Source organism: Morone saxatilis, unplaced genomic scaffold (assembly GCF_004916995.1).
Source record: "Morone saxatilis isolate NCDOM2014 unplaced genomic scaffold, NCSU_SB_2.0 Contig14, whole genome shotgun sequence".
NCBI lineage: Eukaryota > Metazoa > Chordata > Actinopteri > Moronidae > Morone > Morone saxatilis.
In genome coordinates, this window is record NW_023339696.1 from 13,020,163 (window position 1) to 13,032,956 (window position 12,794).

At 41.6% G+C, this 12,794-nt stretch overlaps 2 protein-coding genes and 1 non-coding gene across 3 annotated transcripts; 1 reads left to right on the top strand and 2 right to left on the bottom strand.

Annotated features, from left to right (window-relative positions):
* Nucleotides 1–4,046: 4,046 nt before the first annotated feature.
* Nucleotides 4,047–4,137, top strand: trnal-aag. Its single transcript has one exon. It is a non-coding gene; the product is annotated as a tRNA-Leu (tRNA).
* A 5,731-nt stretch (nt 4,138–9,868) lies between these two features.
* cenpx (centromere protein X) lies at nt 9,869–11,662 on the bottom strand. The gene is made up of 5 exons (XM_035655364.1): nt 11,598–11,662; nt 11,132–11,183; nt 10,983–11,036; nt 10,804–10,892; nt 9,869–10,057 (listed from the first exon to the last, which is right to left on the bottom strand). Exons 1-5 carry the CDS (start codon nt 11,631–11,633, stop codon nt 10,043–10,045), a joined length of 246 nt encoding a protein of 81 aa, XP_035511257.1. The 5' UTR covers nt 11,634–11,662; the 3' UTR covers nt 9,869–10,042.
* A 410-nt stretch (nt 11,663–12,072) lies between these two features.
* On the bottom strand, nt 12,073–12,789 carry LOC118323172 (heterogeneous nuclear ribonucleoprotein A0-like; the record flags this gene model as incomplete). Its single annotated transcript, XM_035655105.1, has 3 exons — nt 12,073–12,344; nt 12,476–12,619; nt 12,733–12,789. Coding segments are annotated over 3 exons (321 nt in total), but the record flags the coding sequence as incomplete, so codon positions are not given.
* Between the last annotated feature and the right edge of the window lie 5 nt (nt 12,790–12,794).

The window sequence follows — 12,794 nt, forward strand, 5'->3', positions numbered from 1 at the left end:
ATTAACATAGATTTGTTTGTGAGCCTATAAATTCTGTAATTAAAAAATCAAGTAGAACAAAGAGCTTCACCTGCTGGATCTCCACAATCATGTCTCAGAAAGTTCTGTTGTTTGCCAGGTGGAAAATTCAGGTAATGTGGTCAAATTGATGACAGCAGTTTTGTTGCCAGGTTGTTTTCCACTATAATTAGCAGATCAAAGCATAACGTTCTGTGTCACTTGTTTAACTCACTCCACATATACAATCATCAGAGTCTGTTTAGATCCCATACCCGCCAGGCCCACTTCTCTATGGATTACTTGTGGACATACATCTTCACTTGTTATTTATTTGCTTGTGTGCAGTCACGAAAGAAGCAGAGGGTAAAGAGCATGGGCTCCACATGCCGGAGGGGCTCCGCTATGTAAACCATCAGACTCGGGCTGGCAAATGGATCCAACTGGGAATGGTCATAGCACAGATGAATGAGAACTGTGTAAACAGTCTGTGAACCATCAATATGTACTTCAGCATGGTGAAGGGATGCAACTGTAACATCTGTCCCACAAGCTCCACTGGAGAGTGATTAGGCCATATTTATAGGCAGCACAGGAAACAGACCCACAGCTTATCTTATTGCGGACAGGTTTAACACAGCTGGTAGGGGGGGACAATATGAGATTTCAAGGAAAGACAAAGGCACCGGCCTGCCTGTACAGTATTTGGTAGCCGTGTAGTGTATTGTCAAAGCGTACTCCTCTCTGAATCCTGTCCAGCAGATTTTATCGGCAGTTTTTGATTCAGAGAAAGTGCAGAAATTGAAGACAGTTTGCTAAGATTCCACTCACTCTCTCAAGACTTCAAACACACAGTGAAATAACAAAAGGAAGTCTGGCAATCAAACATGGCTATGTTTGTCTGTCTCTATCATTACCACATTTTGAGGTTTTTCCATTTCAAAAATCATGTCTGTAGCCATATAAGATAGACTTAAGTAGTTTACTCAGCTGTGGATGAACAAGCTCTGCTTCCCCTCTCAGCGTCTGAGATGTAGTGAAGAATAAAATTGCTCTGATGGCTGTGTTTTTACATTGTTGCCGAGCATCTGACCTTCCTTTTTCTCGTATTGTGACAATATTTCTTCAACTAAGAAAGATGAAGGAAGGAGATAGGGCTGCCGTCAGCAAATACAAGGTTTCAAAACCCCAAAAGCACACTGCACATGTTACGCCCTGTCCTCTGTGCTTTCTCTACCTGGGTCAACAGCCCAACACCCTAGGATACCCATTCATAAAAATAAAGAAACCTGTGTGTTAACTTTTCCCATGACCTCAGTGTGATTGGGCATGAAACATCTCTATTTGGCACTGAATTAGTGTTCATCTGTTCCTTACAATAGCAGTTTTAACAGACGATACATACCTTAAATATTACTAATAATTAGAAAAGAAAATAACTCATTAGAGAATTAACTTATGTGTGACAATATTCTTAACAAATCTCTTAATTTTCATACTTTATGGTTTCGTTATAACAAGTTGTGCTATTTTAATGACTTTTTGCTGGATGATTAATCAACTGGTCAGACTAATTCATTACAATACTGAAGATTTATCCTCAAATGTGAGGGTTTGCTGGTATCCTCTCATTCATATTACTGTAAATATCTTTTTTTTGGCTGCAATTAGAAAACATAACTTTGGGTTGAGTCAACATGCGTGTGTGTTCTTCTGCAATTATGGCGACTTAATAATTAATCGATTAATGAATAATAAGTAGCAGCCCTAGTGTTTCTGACAAACGTGCATCCCAGAGATGATTGAAAAAAGGCATTCTTTTGATCATGTTTCTTTTGTAGTTGATAGATTTTATGTAATCGCTCTGAACCACGTCTCTGTTGGATGCTTTTTCTTTTAAAAAGGTCTTCAGGTCTCCAACCCAGAAAATAGAAACCAGCAGCTCATGTTAGAGACCGTAATCAAAAGCACATTAGTTGTGAATTGTTAGTAATGGTACTATGCAGTTCAGTTTCAGGTGTCAAACAGGAGGGGGACAGTGGATTATATTGTGTAGTTACGTGGTTAGACGGATACAGTGTTGATATAATCAGTGTTGGTTAATCTGGGACACCTCACACCCTGTTGTTAACACTGAAATGCCATACCCTTAAATTGCTTGTTTTTTTCTTTGTACATTTTTCCCTGAGTTCTCCTGTCAGGCAGCTCCTCAGCTGAGTGAGCCGGGGTTCCAGTGCCAGGGGTGGTAGCTCCCTGGTGCTATTAGTCAGCAGGATCCGTGCTGGATGGGGGGAAATGGAAGAAGACCAGGGGACACCTGGCCTTTTCTCTTTGGGCACTCAGACATGTCATGGCTTTGCCTCCTAACAGAATCAGGATGCAGGATATTGCCCTCCCATTGATCCTCAGCTCCCATGTAGTGTATCAATGCAACAGAATCACCGGGATATCAGGTCGCAGTGGACGGTCCTGCCTCCACTCTGTGAATCATTCGGAGGCTCTTATATATGACAGAAGATTAGTTTTTAGACCAAATTAAGCACCTACACCCTTGAGTCATTTAGTGCCCTAACAAGACTGATTTCAAGCATGCTGACAACTTTTTCGTTGGATAATATCTCCATATTAAGGCCGACTGAAAACTTTTAGATAGAGTGGGGGTAGAAGAACAAAAAGTGGAAGAGAAAGGAGTTTATCCAACAGTGCCTTAGTCCGTCAACATAACAGCCTCTGCGCAGTAAGTCAAATTCAAAGCAGCGTCTCTCTTTTCTTTGCCTGCTACATCTCTCTCTCAGTCTCTGCCTCAGCATGTTTCATCGCAGGGTGAGTGATGGAGTGGTTTTAGAACATGCCGGCGCTTTGTTTTATGTACAGAAAAGTAAGAGCACCAGCGGCCCCTTTGAGGCCCTTTTAAATTTATTGTTGTTTTTCCTTTTAAATTACAGCTCATTGAGAGTGGATCTGCTTTGCTGTTTTTGGAGAGGGTTTACATTTTATGTCTGGAAACAAGTGTTGCCCCCTCCTCTATATCAGATGAAGGTAAAACAACAAGAGCGGTGCAATGTTCCGTCTTCAAAGGTCAGGGATCGTCTCGCGTTGGATCCTCCTCTTCTGTATTCTTATTTGATTGTTAAAATATTCTCACTAAGAGCAAAAATCAAACCATGTGATTTGCGGACCTATATCAGAGCTCAAACTGTCCCCTATAGCAGTAACCATTCATCATCCAAGTTGTGTGATGTGCATTAACTCCTTCCCCTTCTTGCTCCTTCCAGGCCAGCGTGTTTCCAACAGCTCTGGTTTATTTCCAGTCTGGTGTGGAGACAGGCTGGTAAATCACCTCTCCTGGTCGCCCTGTTTTCATGTCAGAGAAACAAAAAGAGCCTCAGTTGCCTCTTCCATTTGTCTTGCTCTCAAAGAGAAAAAGAGACACCTTGCAGTGGAGCATCCTGCTGTGTCTCCTATTGACCCTGGAGTTTCACCCTCCCTCCAGCGCTACAGAACTACATCTGTACAAAAACAGGTGCGCCTTCAAAGTCTGAGGGGGAGCAGGAGCATCGGTGCAACTTGTTATATATTTTGAAATGAAACATTCATGTCAAAGATCAAATAAATTATTAAGGACAGACCTTGAGATCTCAAAGGTTGTGGTTCAGGATTTGTTTGAAGTAAATCGCTGTCAAATAAATTGTGATAGTGAACTTTGCTGCTACAGATCTTACATATTTCAAGCCGGTTTTATTAGCTTTGAGGACTAGAAGGACTACTTGATCTGATCAATCATGTTTACTATTCTCCTGTGTTACATTGGACCAGGTTTGTTGTTAATAGTCTTGCTAGTGTAAGTGAAGCTTGTATTTAGGCACAGCTGTGCTTAGGGCCTGATGCTAACACTAGCACGGCAACATACTCATGAAGACAACTTTAACATGCTAATGTTCAGCCGGTGTAATGTTTATCATCAGCTTAGATTACTTTGTTGGCATGCTTAGACATTTAAGTAAAAGAATTGACAACTCAGAGAAAAGCTGAGGTGATGTCCGTTTTCAGGTAGTGTGGCCGAGTGGTCTAAGGCGCTGGATTAAGGCTCCAGTCTCTCAGGAGGCGTGGGTTCAAATCCCACACCCAGACTCCACGCCAAACGTGCACAAGGTTGGTTATCTGTTAATGTGCCCAAATCCTTTGAAAAAAAAAAAAAAACCGCCAGCCCTGTCAATTGTAATGTAAGAAGGGTGTGTTTTTGCCGCCATCAACGAAAAGCTGGAAACTGAACTTAGCCGACAGATACTGGCAAGACTTTATTATCTTGCTGGCGACTTGCTGAAAGACCAAATGAACAAACTCAGAGAAAAGTTGAATGGTAGCGTTGCTCACATCTTTACCATAAAGACTTGAATAGTAAACCATCAGATTGCCAGCCCAAATCTCCCACAAATGTAGCCCGAGTGAGGCCGCAGCGAAGCGCGCTGGGCGCATACCCAAGAGTTGATGGATCGAAACCGTCTCTGCTACTGAGGAAAATGACCCGTTGCCAAAAAGGTCTTAATGGAACATTCTTACAGCCATCGTGGACCTTCACAGTGGTGCTGGAAAAGTCAGTAGGATTTATCCTCTGAGGACCTTAAAAGATTGTTCCAGTCTGGATCAAAGTGGTGGACCAACTGACCTACCCACCAATAGCTCAACAGATGGGTATTGCCATCTATAGATTAAAAATAATCAAAAGCTTTTGTTTTATTTTGCGTAAGGCAAGCACACAGCCTTAGCTGCAGATACAGCCCTCATTAAACTCAGCATTACCTCAGTATTAATGGAACAATTGTTGCAATGTGACCAAGTACAAGTGGAGTGATGAGTCCCATATCTGTACCATGAGAGTGAGGCAATCTCTCTGCTTTGAACCTGTATCACAAGGGATTACCGTTCAGGTTTGCACAACACAGCAGACAGGAAGCTGTTAAAGACAAAGACCAACACTGCATCTTGACTTCTGACCCTCACATCCTGACCTCATCTGCAATCTGACATGAACCCTTGTCTACATGAAAGCTGTCCTGTTGACTCGCAGGGGCTAATTTAGAGTTCCGGTGCCCCTGACCACTGTGAGGACGGTCAATATGCTGGCCCCTAAGACTTGTGCATGGAACTTTAGACAGACTTGTTTAACCCAATACAAACAGTGGGAAAGTACCCTTAACTCTTGTCTACACTGGCTTCTTTCAGGCTTTTTTAAAAATCTACATACACTGAGAGAGACAATCTGACAGTGCAAAGCTGGTAAATAAAAACTCTAACATCAGCCTGATCTCAGCAGCAACATTCACCAAACAGTACGTATGGTGTTATTGCAGTGAATATTAGCCCGTCGCCAAGGGCTTCACATGTCTGCTGATGAAGTCCTTTAACAAGTCTAACAAAGGCCAACCTCACACTGTGCCACCTGCCACCAGCTAAAGAGATTTTGGTCATTACTTGCTCCTTTTTAAATATCATCAAACATCAGCCCTTTCATCATTCCGAGGGCGTGACCTTCGGGTTCACAGCTTCTCTAAGCGTGACTGACGGCTCTTGTGAGGGTTAGTGCTGGACTATTTTTATATCACTGCTTTTGAAGGGACCTAAAAATAGAGCGCTCTGCTGACCTCCGGTCCAGTCGGCTCATTTGGGGTACGAGTCCACCCCCTCTACACACGCTCCTTTTGACGTCACCTCGGCCGAGCTGCTTCTTTATTTTTAGCTGCTCCAAAAATTAATTGAATGGTCTTTTTTGTTGAGTTTGTGCAGTGTTATGTAAGGGGATTAGTCTGTTGTTATTGCCTATGCCCTGACCATGTAGGCCACCACACAGACGAGGGAGGTGGAGACAGAGAGTAGAGAGGGGACTTGGGGTGGAAGAGGAGGGTAATGAAGTTAAGGTAGTACTACATGGCTCCAGAAATAACCCAGCTGCGGGCCTAATTGTACATCTCTCTTGCTCCCTTTTCCCTCTTCAGCTGCATGCCAAGGTCTTTGACCTTATCATCCACCTCACTGATTCCGGAAGAATCCTTTCCGCCCCCTGTGGCTACCAAAGCCCCGGCCGATACACAGAACACAGCAGCAGACCATCTTCAGCCTCAGACTAACAGCCAAGCGCCACAACCAGTTAGAAGTGATCCCAGCAGAGCGCCCAAGTGGCTCAAACTGCCAGGTATGCTCTAATCATCCCCGTCGTGGGCCCTGTGGCTCCTTAACAAAGCTTAGCCTGAGGACCCCAGGCCCCGCAGAGAGGCCTGGGGCCTCCAGGAAACCCACATGTCACAGCAGTATATACAGTCAGCAGAGATGCTGCCTCTGTATTTGCATTCTCTCCACACACACGCAAGCTTTCCATAAAACGCATGCACACCAAAATGCCTGCGACCGTGTTTTGTTTGTGTTTTTTTGACAGCGCTGTAAATGTTTGTAACTTTTCATGTGTGTGTGAGTTGCGTGTGGAGGATCTAAGAGGAATGCTCTGTGTCCCCTGCAGCATTCCTCTATGGTTAGACAGCTCCATGACCATGAGGGGGCCACAAGGGCCTCTTGTCTCCTGAGCACTAATGCGTCACAGCCCCAGATCAAGCGCAACATGCATGCAAGCACATACATGCACATAAACAACTGACAACAGATGCATGCCATCACATATTTATTATATAAGTACTCACAAACATGTGTAATTGAAATGACGGGGTAAGATCTGACACTTACGGCAGATGACATGTGTAGCTTCTTGTGGATTAAGATCTCCTGTTGTCTTCTGTCTTTGCATGAACAAGAGTGCTGCGTGGCAGCAGACCTTATTTGTCTTTTCCAGACTTAATACTATCAACCCAATGTTTTACCCAGGTTGGAAAAAGAGTTAAAAAGAGCAAAGACTTTCCTAATGAAAATGATGTACATGGTGCAGTAAATGTTTTTATGTACACATTAATGGTAAAAGTGAATGTTTTATGTGCCCTATAAGCCTATAAACTTTGATGTAGCTTATACACTTCAGATTTTGCCCGCTTGGATGTTGTTACAGCCATCTCTTCAAGGCCAACAGTCAGGGAAAAGGGTGTATTATGATCACTTGTGATAGACAGGACCCTAGTTTGGGCCCGAGAAGAAAGGAACTTTAAGATGAGAGAAAGTTGGAGAAATTGGAGAATCTGTGTCATTCTAACAGAAAAAAAAACAACCATAGACGAGTGATGGGGAATTAAGGAGTGAAATCTGACATAATCCTCCTAACATACCCTCAGAGGAACTCTCAGGACTGATGCGGACGACTCCACCCAGACAAATGTCACCTAAAACCATGTTTACTGTAACCATACAGCCTTATCAAACTCGTATTCTTACTGCCTTTTATTTGTCTAAATGTACAAAAAGCCTACAGAGGACAGGTATTCCCAGAACTTGTAAGTGGACAGCGATTCACGATTGCGTTTTTTTCAATCATAACCACTGATGCAAACTGTTCAAAGAGGATCAAGTTTGCCCTAAGACGACTCAATCGTACTGATAAAAGAAGGGTTATTAGGCAATTTTAACTGGATCGTGGTCCTGCTGTTTCTATAAAATCAGTATTGATACTGATGGCTACAATCAGGCAGATATCTTCAAGCAATGATGAGAGCCTGATCCAATGTGCAACGCTGTCCAAAGACCAGCCAGAGGACTGGAGACAGATCAGTCTCTGTCTCCTGCAAAAGCTTCTCACTCCGGAGCTCCTCCAAAGCGTCTGGACTGGCTGTCGACACTCCCTGCCTTTAATGTATGATCAAGAAAAGCTTTAACTCATTATTCCCCTCAACGCCCCTCCCCATTCTTGTCCTAACTGCTTTCGTATGTTTAATAATACCGCCTTCAGATGTAATTTGTTCCACTAAGATGCATAAGGAGAAACGTTGTACAGTAGTGCACTTCTTTGCCAGTAGAGAGACCTTCCAACAGCTCATATTGTGGAAAAAAAAAACAATCTGTGAGAGATCCAACAGAATAACTGTTTTTATTTCATCTGCAAAATTTGACAGCTGGAGAAGATCCATTTCATCTCTAGTAAAAGCTCCAGAAAAGCTTTAGACTACTCCTATATATCTAATATTTCTGTTACAAAGAATTTTTTATTTATATTGCACTGTTCAGTTTAGATAGACACGACTATTCTAACTGACATGCTATAACTAATTTAGTCAAACAGCCACTGCTATGCGTGAATTTAATTTACTTAGACATACATGAAAAAAACGTACAACTCAATTTCATTAAAACAGCACCTTTTGAGGTTTAACTTGTAGTCAGTTTGAAGGGTTTAACATACAAATGTGAGTTGGATTGTGCTGAGGTACATTCATTTGGGCATACTTAAGCATTGAAACATTATTATTATTCTGGTATATGTTTTATTATTATTAGTTGTTAGTTATGTATGTACATTACATTATGTATGTACAATTATATACAATATTCTTACTCCCATTCTCTGTTCTGCTTATAATTATGATATTAATATTATTGTACTGTAAAGTCTGTGTGTTCTGATCTTTGTCCTGTTGATTTTGTGATGTTACAGGGCATTATCACAATGTAAAGCTTTTTGTGGCCACTAGAAAGAATAGCTGCGACAATGCTGTATTATTAGGATTACAATTATTATACTATTATATCCAAAACTACATCTTTTAGAACATTTGTTTTTTTTACAGTTGCAATAAGTATGCGTATATATATTGTACTTTTTGTTTTAGCAAGATCATTTGGTTTCATATCTAGTAATAAAACCTGAGTCTACCTGCAGCATTTCATCTGAGTGAGCAGTATGTGGTGGCTCTGTAGTGTATTGTACTAGTCAAAACTAGAGGGCAAGACTTGTTGCTATGAATGACTGTTTATTAACGCAACAAATGATTTACTTCACAAAAGGTTTTTTCCTTTTGTGCTAATGGTTCTCATGGCATCATTAAACTGAACATCACTCGACCAAACACACCTTCTCCTGAGGGCCTGCTGTGGACCTAACTCCTGGGAAACACAAATCCAGTCTGGGCCCTACTAGAAAGGTGCTGGGTCAAATTCCAGGTGCGGTGTCCTTGAGCACCTATCCAAGCCTAGACTCTTGACTTGAGCCCAAGTTGCTTCCAGCTGTATGTGAGCAGCATTTGTAAGCGTAGTGAGTCACCCCGAGAGCCACACAAATAAATAGTGTGAGGTGTTGTACAGCTATGCTGACTCATAGTGAAGACACGTTGGTCAAATACACCACTGGTGGAAAACCATCAGAGGCACATTGGTTAGAAAACCCCACATTACCCTCTCCCTCGCAGGCCCAACTTCCCCCTCTGCTGTGATGAAAGGAGAGAAAGCACCTCTACTACTCACCTCTTTTGTTTATTTACCTTCAGAATTACACCCTGCTCTTCTTGGACCATGTTCCAATGTGTTTTGTTATGTTTCCTTTCAAACAGAATATCTATGCGTGTGGTCTCTGGCCATGTTTGGCTAACACATGCACACATTCGTGCATGCGCACTCCCATTCAACTTTCCCCCTGTGCCAGAGGTCCCCTTTGCCCTTCCCCCCACCTCTAACTAAACATCGCAGGACAGCAAAAGGGAACTTCAAAGTGGCCGGAGGGGGTACTCCTTTTTTCCTGGCACTTGTCATCATCTAAGGGACTGGCTGCTCCCCTTATTACTCTAATTGCTTCCAACTGCTCCAGGAGGCTTTGATGAAGGGCGCCATGGAGCATGCTGGAAGCACCTGTTGTTGCACAGACGAGCACAGGTGGGCCTTATTGATGGTGGCAAGGAGGCGTGCGGACAGCACTGCTGCTTTCCACTTAAAATCAAAACAACTCCCAATAAATACAGAACGAGGATCTTAATTTAATCTCAGATTTAAGTGATTATGAAATTGCAGTTATACAGAAAATATAAACATCAGTAAAACTAAAGTTGTAGGTGCAGGAACTGAAATTGTCTGATTGAAGGAGGAGGATGTGGGAAACACTCTGGCTCCATCTTGTGGCATCACTGGGCTAGAAGTCCAGCAGCTGCATTGAAAAAGAGATTAAAGACTGAGATTAATATTAAAAAAAATGTAATTAGTGCTTTAATGATGCACATGTGAGACCAATCTGTACAACCAGCATTTTATATAACAAACAAAATACTAGCAGTTTGGGCCGGTCCAGCATGAGAGATCAGAAAAACGGATTTAAATTAACTTATTTATTTAAAAACCACACCACTAGGCACTGAATCTCTCATACTCACTGGTTATCTGAACCACAGAACAAGAGTAATGGCTCACACTTAAGAATATGTACAGTGATTAAAACAAGGGCGGCACCATATGGTAAAAAGAGAGCAGAACTACAGTGCTTCATTATAATGTTGTTTTGACACATTTGACCTTTATCAAAAAGATTGCTGCTTCTTGGCGATTTGGATATTGCACTTCTGATAATATTGCAATTAATTGTGCAGCCCTAATTAAAACACGAACTCCTATAACGAATACTGACTCAAACACAAAAAGTTTGACAATCAGTGATCACATGGAAGGCCCTGTACTATGGTGAGTTGTAATACAGGCAGCAGGTGAAATAACAAATGTGCATATTAGCTGCACCAGTAATCAAACAGTATAAATAAAGGATCTTTAATTCAGGAGACAAACAAGAAGAGTACAGTTTCCTGAAATGCCTTGCACCGAGGCAGCAGCCATGGCACTGCGTGGTTGTAATTTAAGCTCTTAAATGAGCCGTTAAAACCCTGTTTTAGTTGAGCTACGCACCAGCTGAGGTAGGATCTTTTCAAAGTGCTCGATGTCTACTTGGTCACAGTCCTCAGATTCGGCTTGTTTCTGTGATCTTACTGCGGCCTCTGGAAAAATGAGACAACGAATTAAGAGATGCATCATCGAGCAATCAGTAGGATATGTACAACTGTAGCCAACAGAACTCTATAACTTACCTTGGACAAATACTTTGAGCATCTCTGTCATGAGCAGCACAGCGTCTCCACCTACTGTAACAAGAGTTTTGTTGAGCCATAAGAATCACAAATGAACAGTTTTTGGGGGGAAAGGTCACTCATATCAGGAGATATATTATCCAACTCACGTCTGGTTTTGTCCTCCTTGAAGAAACTCGACAGGAGTTTGCTTACCGTGTCCTGTAAATGAGGAGAATGGTGAACATGCACATATCACTGGTTTTATCTTGCAACCTGCTGATGCGTTGTTTCCCCATACAAAACTGCCTTTGGAAAAATGACGATTTAATGTTTTTCAACTGTATAGGCCACCTACCCTGTTGTTATCCCATAATAGTAACACTATTTTGAATCATCGTGAACCGCTGTTCCATTCGGCGTTACATTTATTGTTAATCCACAGATCTGTACCTCAGCGAGGTGTAAAGTTTAATCGCCTGACAGACACACCAGCAACAATGTATATGCTCTGTTGGCGCGAAGGCTCAGTGGACGGAACAGAAAACGCAATACTCGTTTTTTTATTTAACCACAGGTTGAAACCGAGTAAGTTTAACCATACATAATAAAAGGGGGGCGACATCCTTCTCCTACCTTTTTGAACCCGATTTCTGCGTCCCTCTCCGCCATGTTTTGTGACGCTGTGAGAGAATCTTGGCGCTCTGCGTAGGGATTGGTCATTGATCTCTGACGTCAGTCGCACCGCCCCCCACCGTAGCAAAAATGTTGCCCAATAATTTAATTTGAAAATGAAATATTTTAATTTGAAAATGAAATATTTTAATTTGAAAACTAAATATTTTAATTTGAAAACTAAATATATTAATATGAAAAATAAAATAGTAGTTTAGATTTTTGTGTGAGTTACATCCCTTTTTGCTTATATAAATATAGTTCCATAATGAATGGATTATATTTGCAATTCCTTACATGTTTCTCTACCTCATTGTGTAGTTACTACACGCTGTATTTGAATATTTAGACTATGCAGTAAACCTCCCACCTTTTAAATAAAGAGGCCAACATAAGAGGAAGGAAAGAACCTGAAAGCAAAACTGAAGCTGACAGAACCAGTTATTTATTTATTTACACAACTTTTGTTTTGCTTTACAGTGTTTTGCAGAGTGTGCAATAACATCCCTATGACCTTGACAAACATTAATAAACATAATTAGATTTTTTTAGAATCAGCCTTATTGGTCAGTGTTGCACAGTATTTGTTTATTCATCCATGTCGTCATCTAACCACTGAGCATCTTCCAGTATGTAGCCCAAACCCATTGAACGCTGTGGTCGCTTAGCAACGACTGTGGTGACCTCCTCTTCTGAATTGTCGTCCATCTTAAAGGAAAGGATTTTTAGAGTCGGCAGATGAAGACACAGACAGCAACACCAAATACTGCTAATCTACATTTCTATTTTTATGTCCGTTATGAGAACAGGCATAAAGGAGAGAAACATTATAGACTTACCTTTGGACTAACAACACGTTTCACTTCCACATCGCCTCCAATGTAGTGTGGACCAGCCCATTCTGCTCTGTCTGCTTCATCCTCTGTAGAAAACCTCACATAGGCCATTGCCTTATTTCCCCCCTTGTTGGGGCTTTTCTTAATCTGGAATCCAATTTAACAGATTTTAATTAGGTGACAAAATGTCCTGGATCTTTATAATTTATACAAAAATATATAAGCACAGGCAGTAATCAAACAGTATTTCCAGTCTTTACCTTGCACGCTGTGATGGTTCCCCAATCTCTAAAGTAAACTCGTACATATCCTTCATTTATAC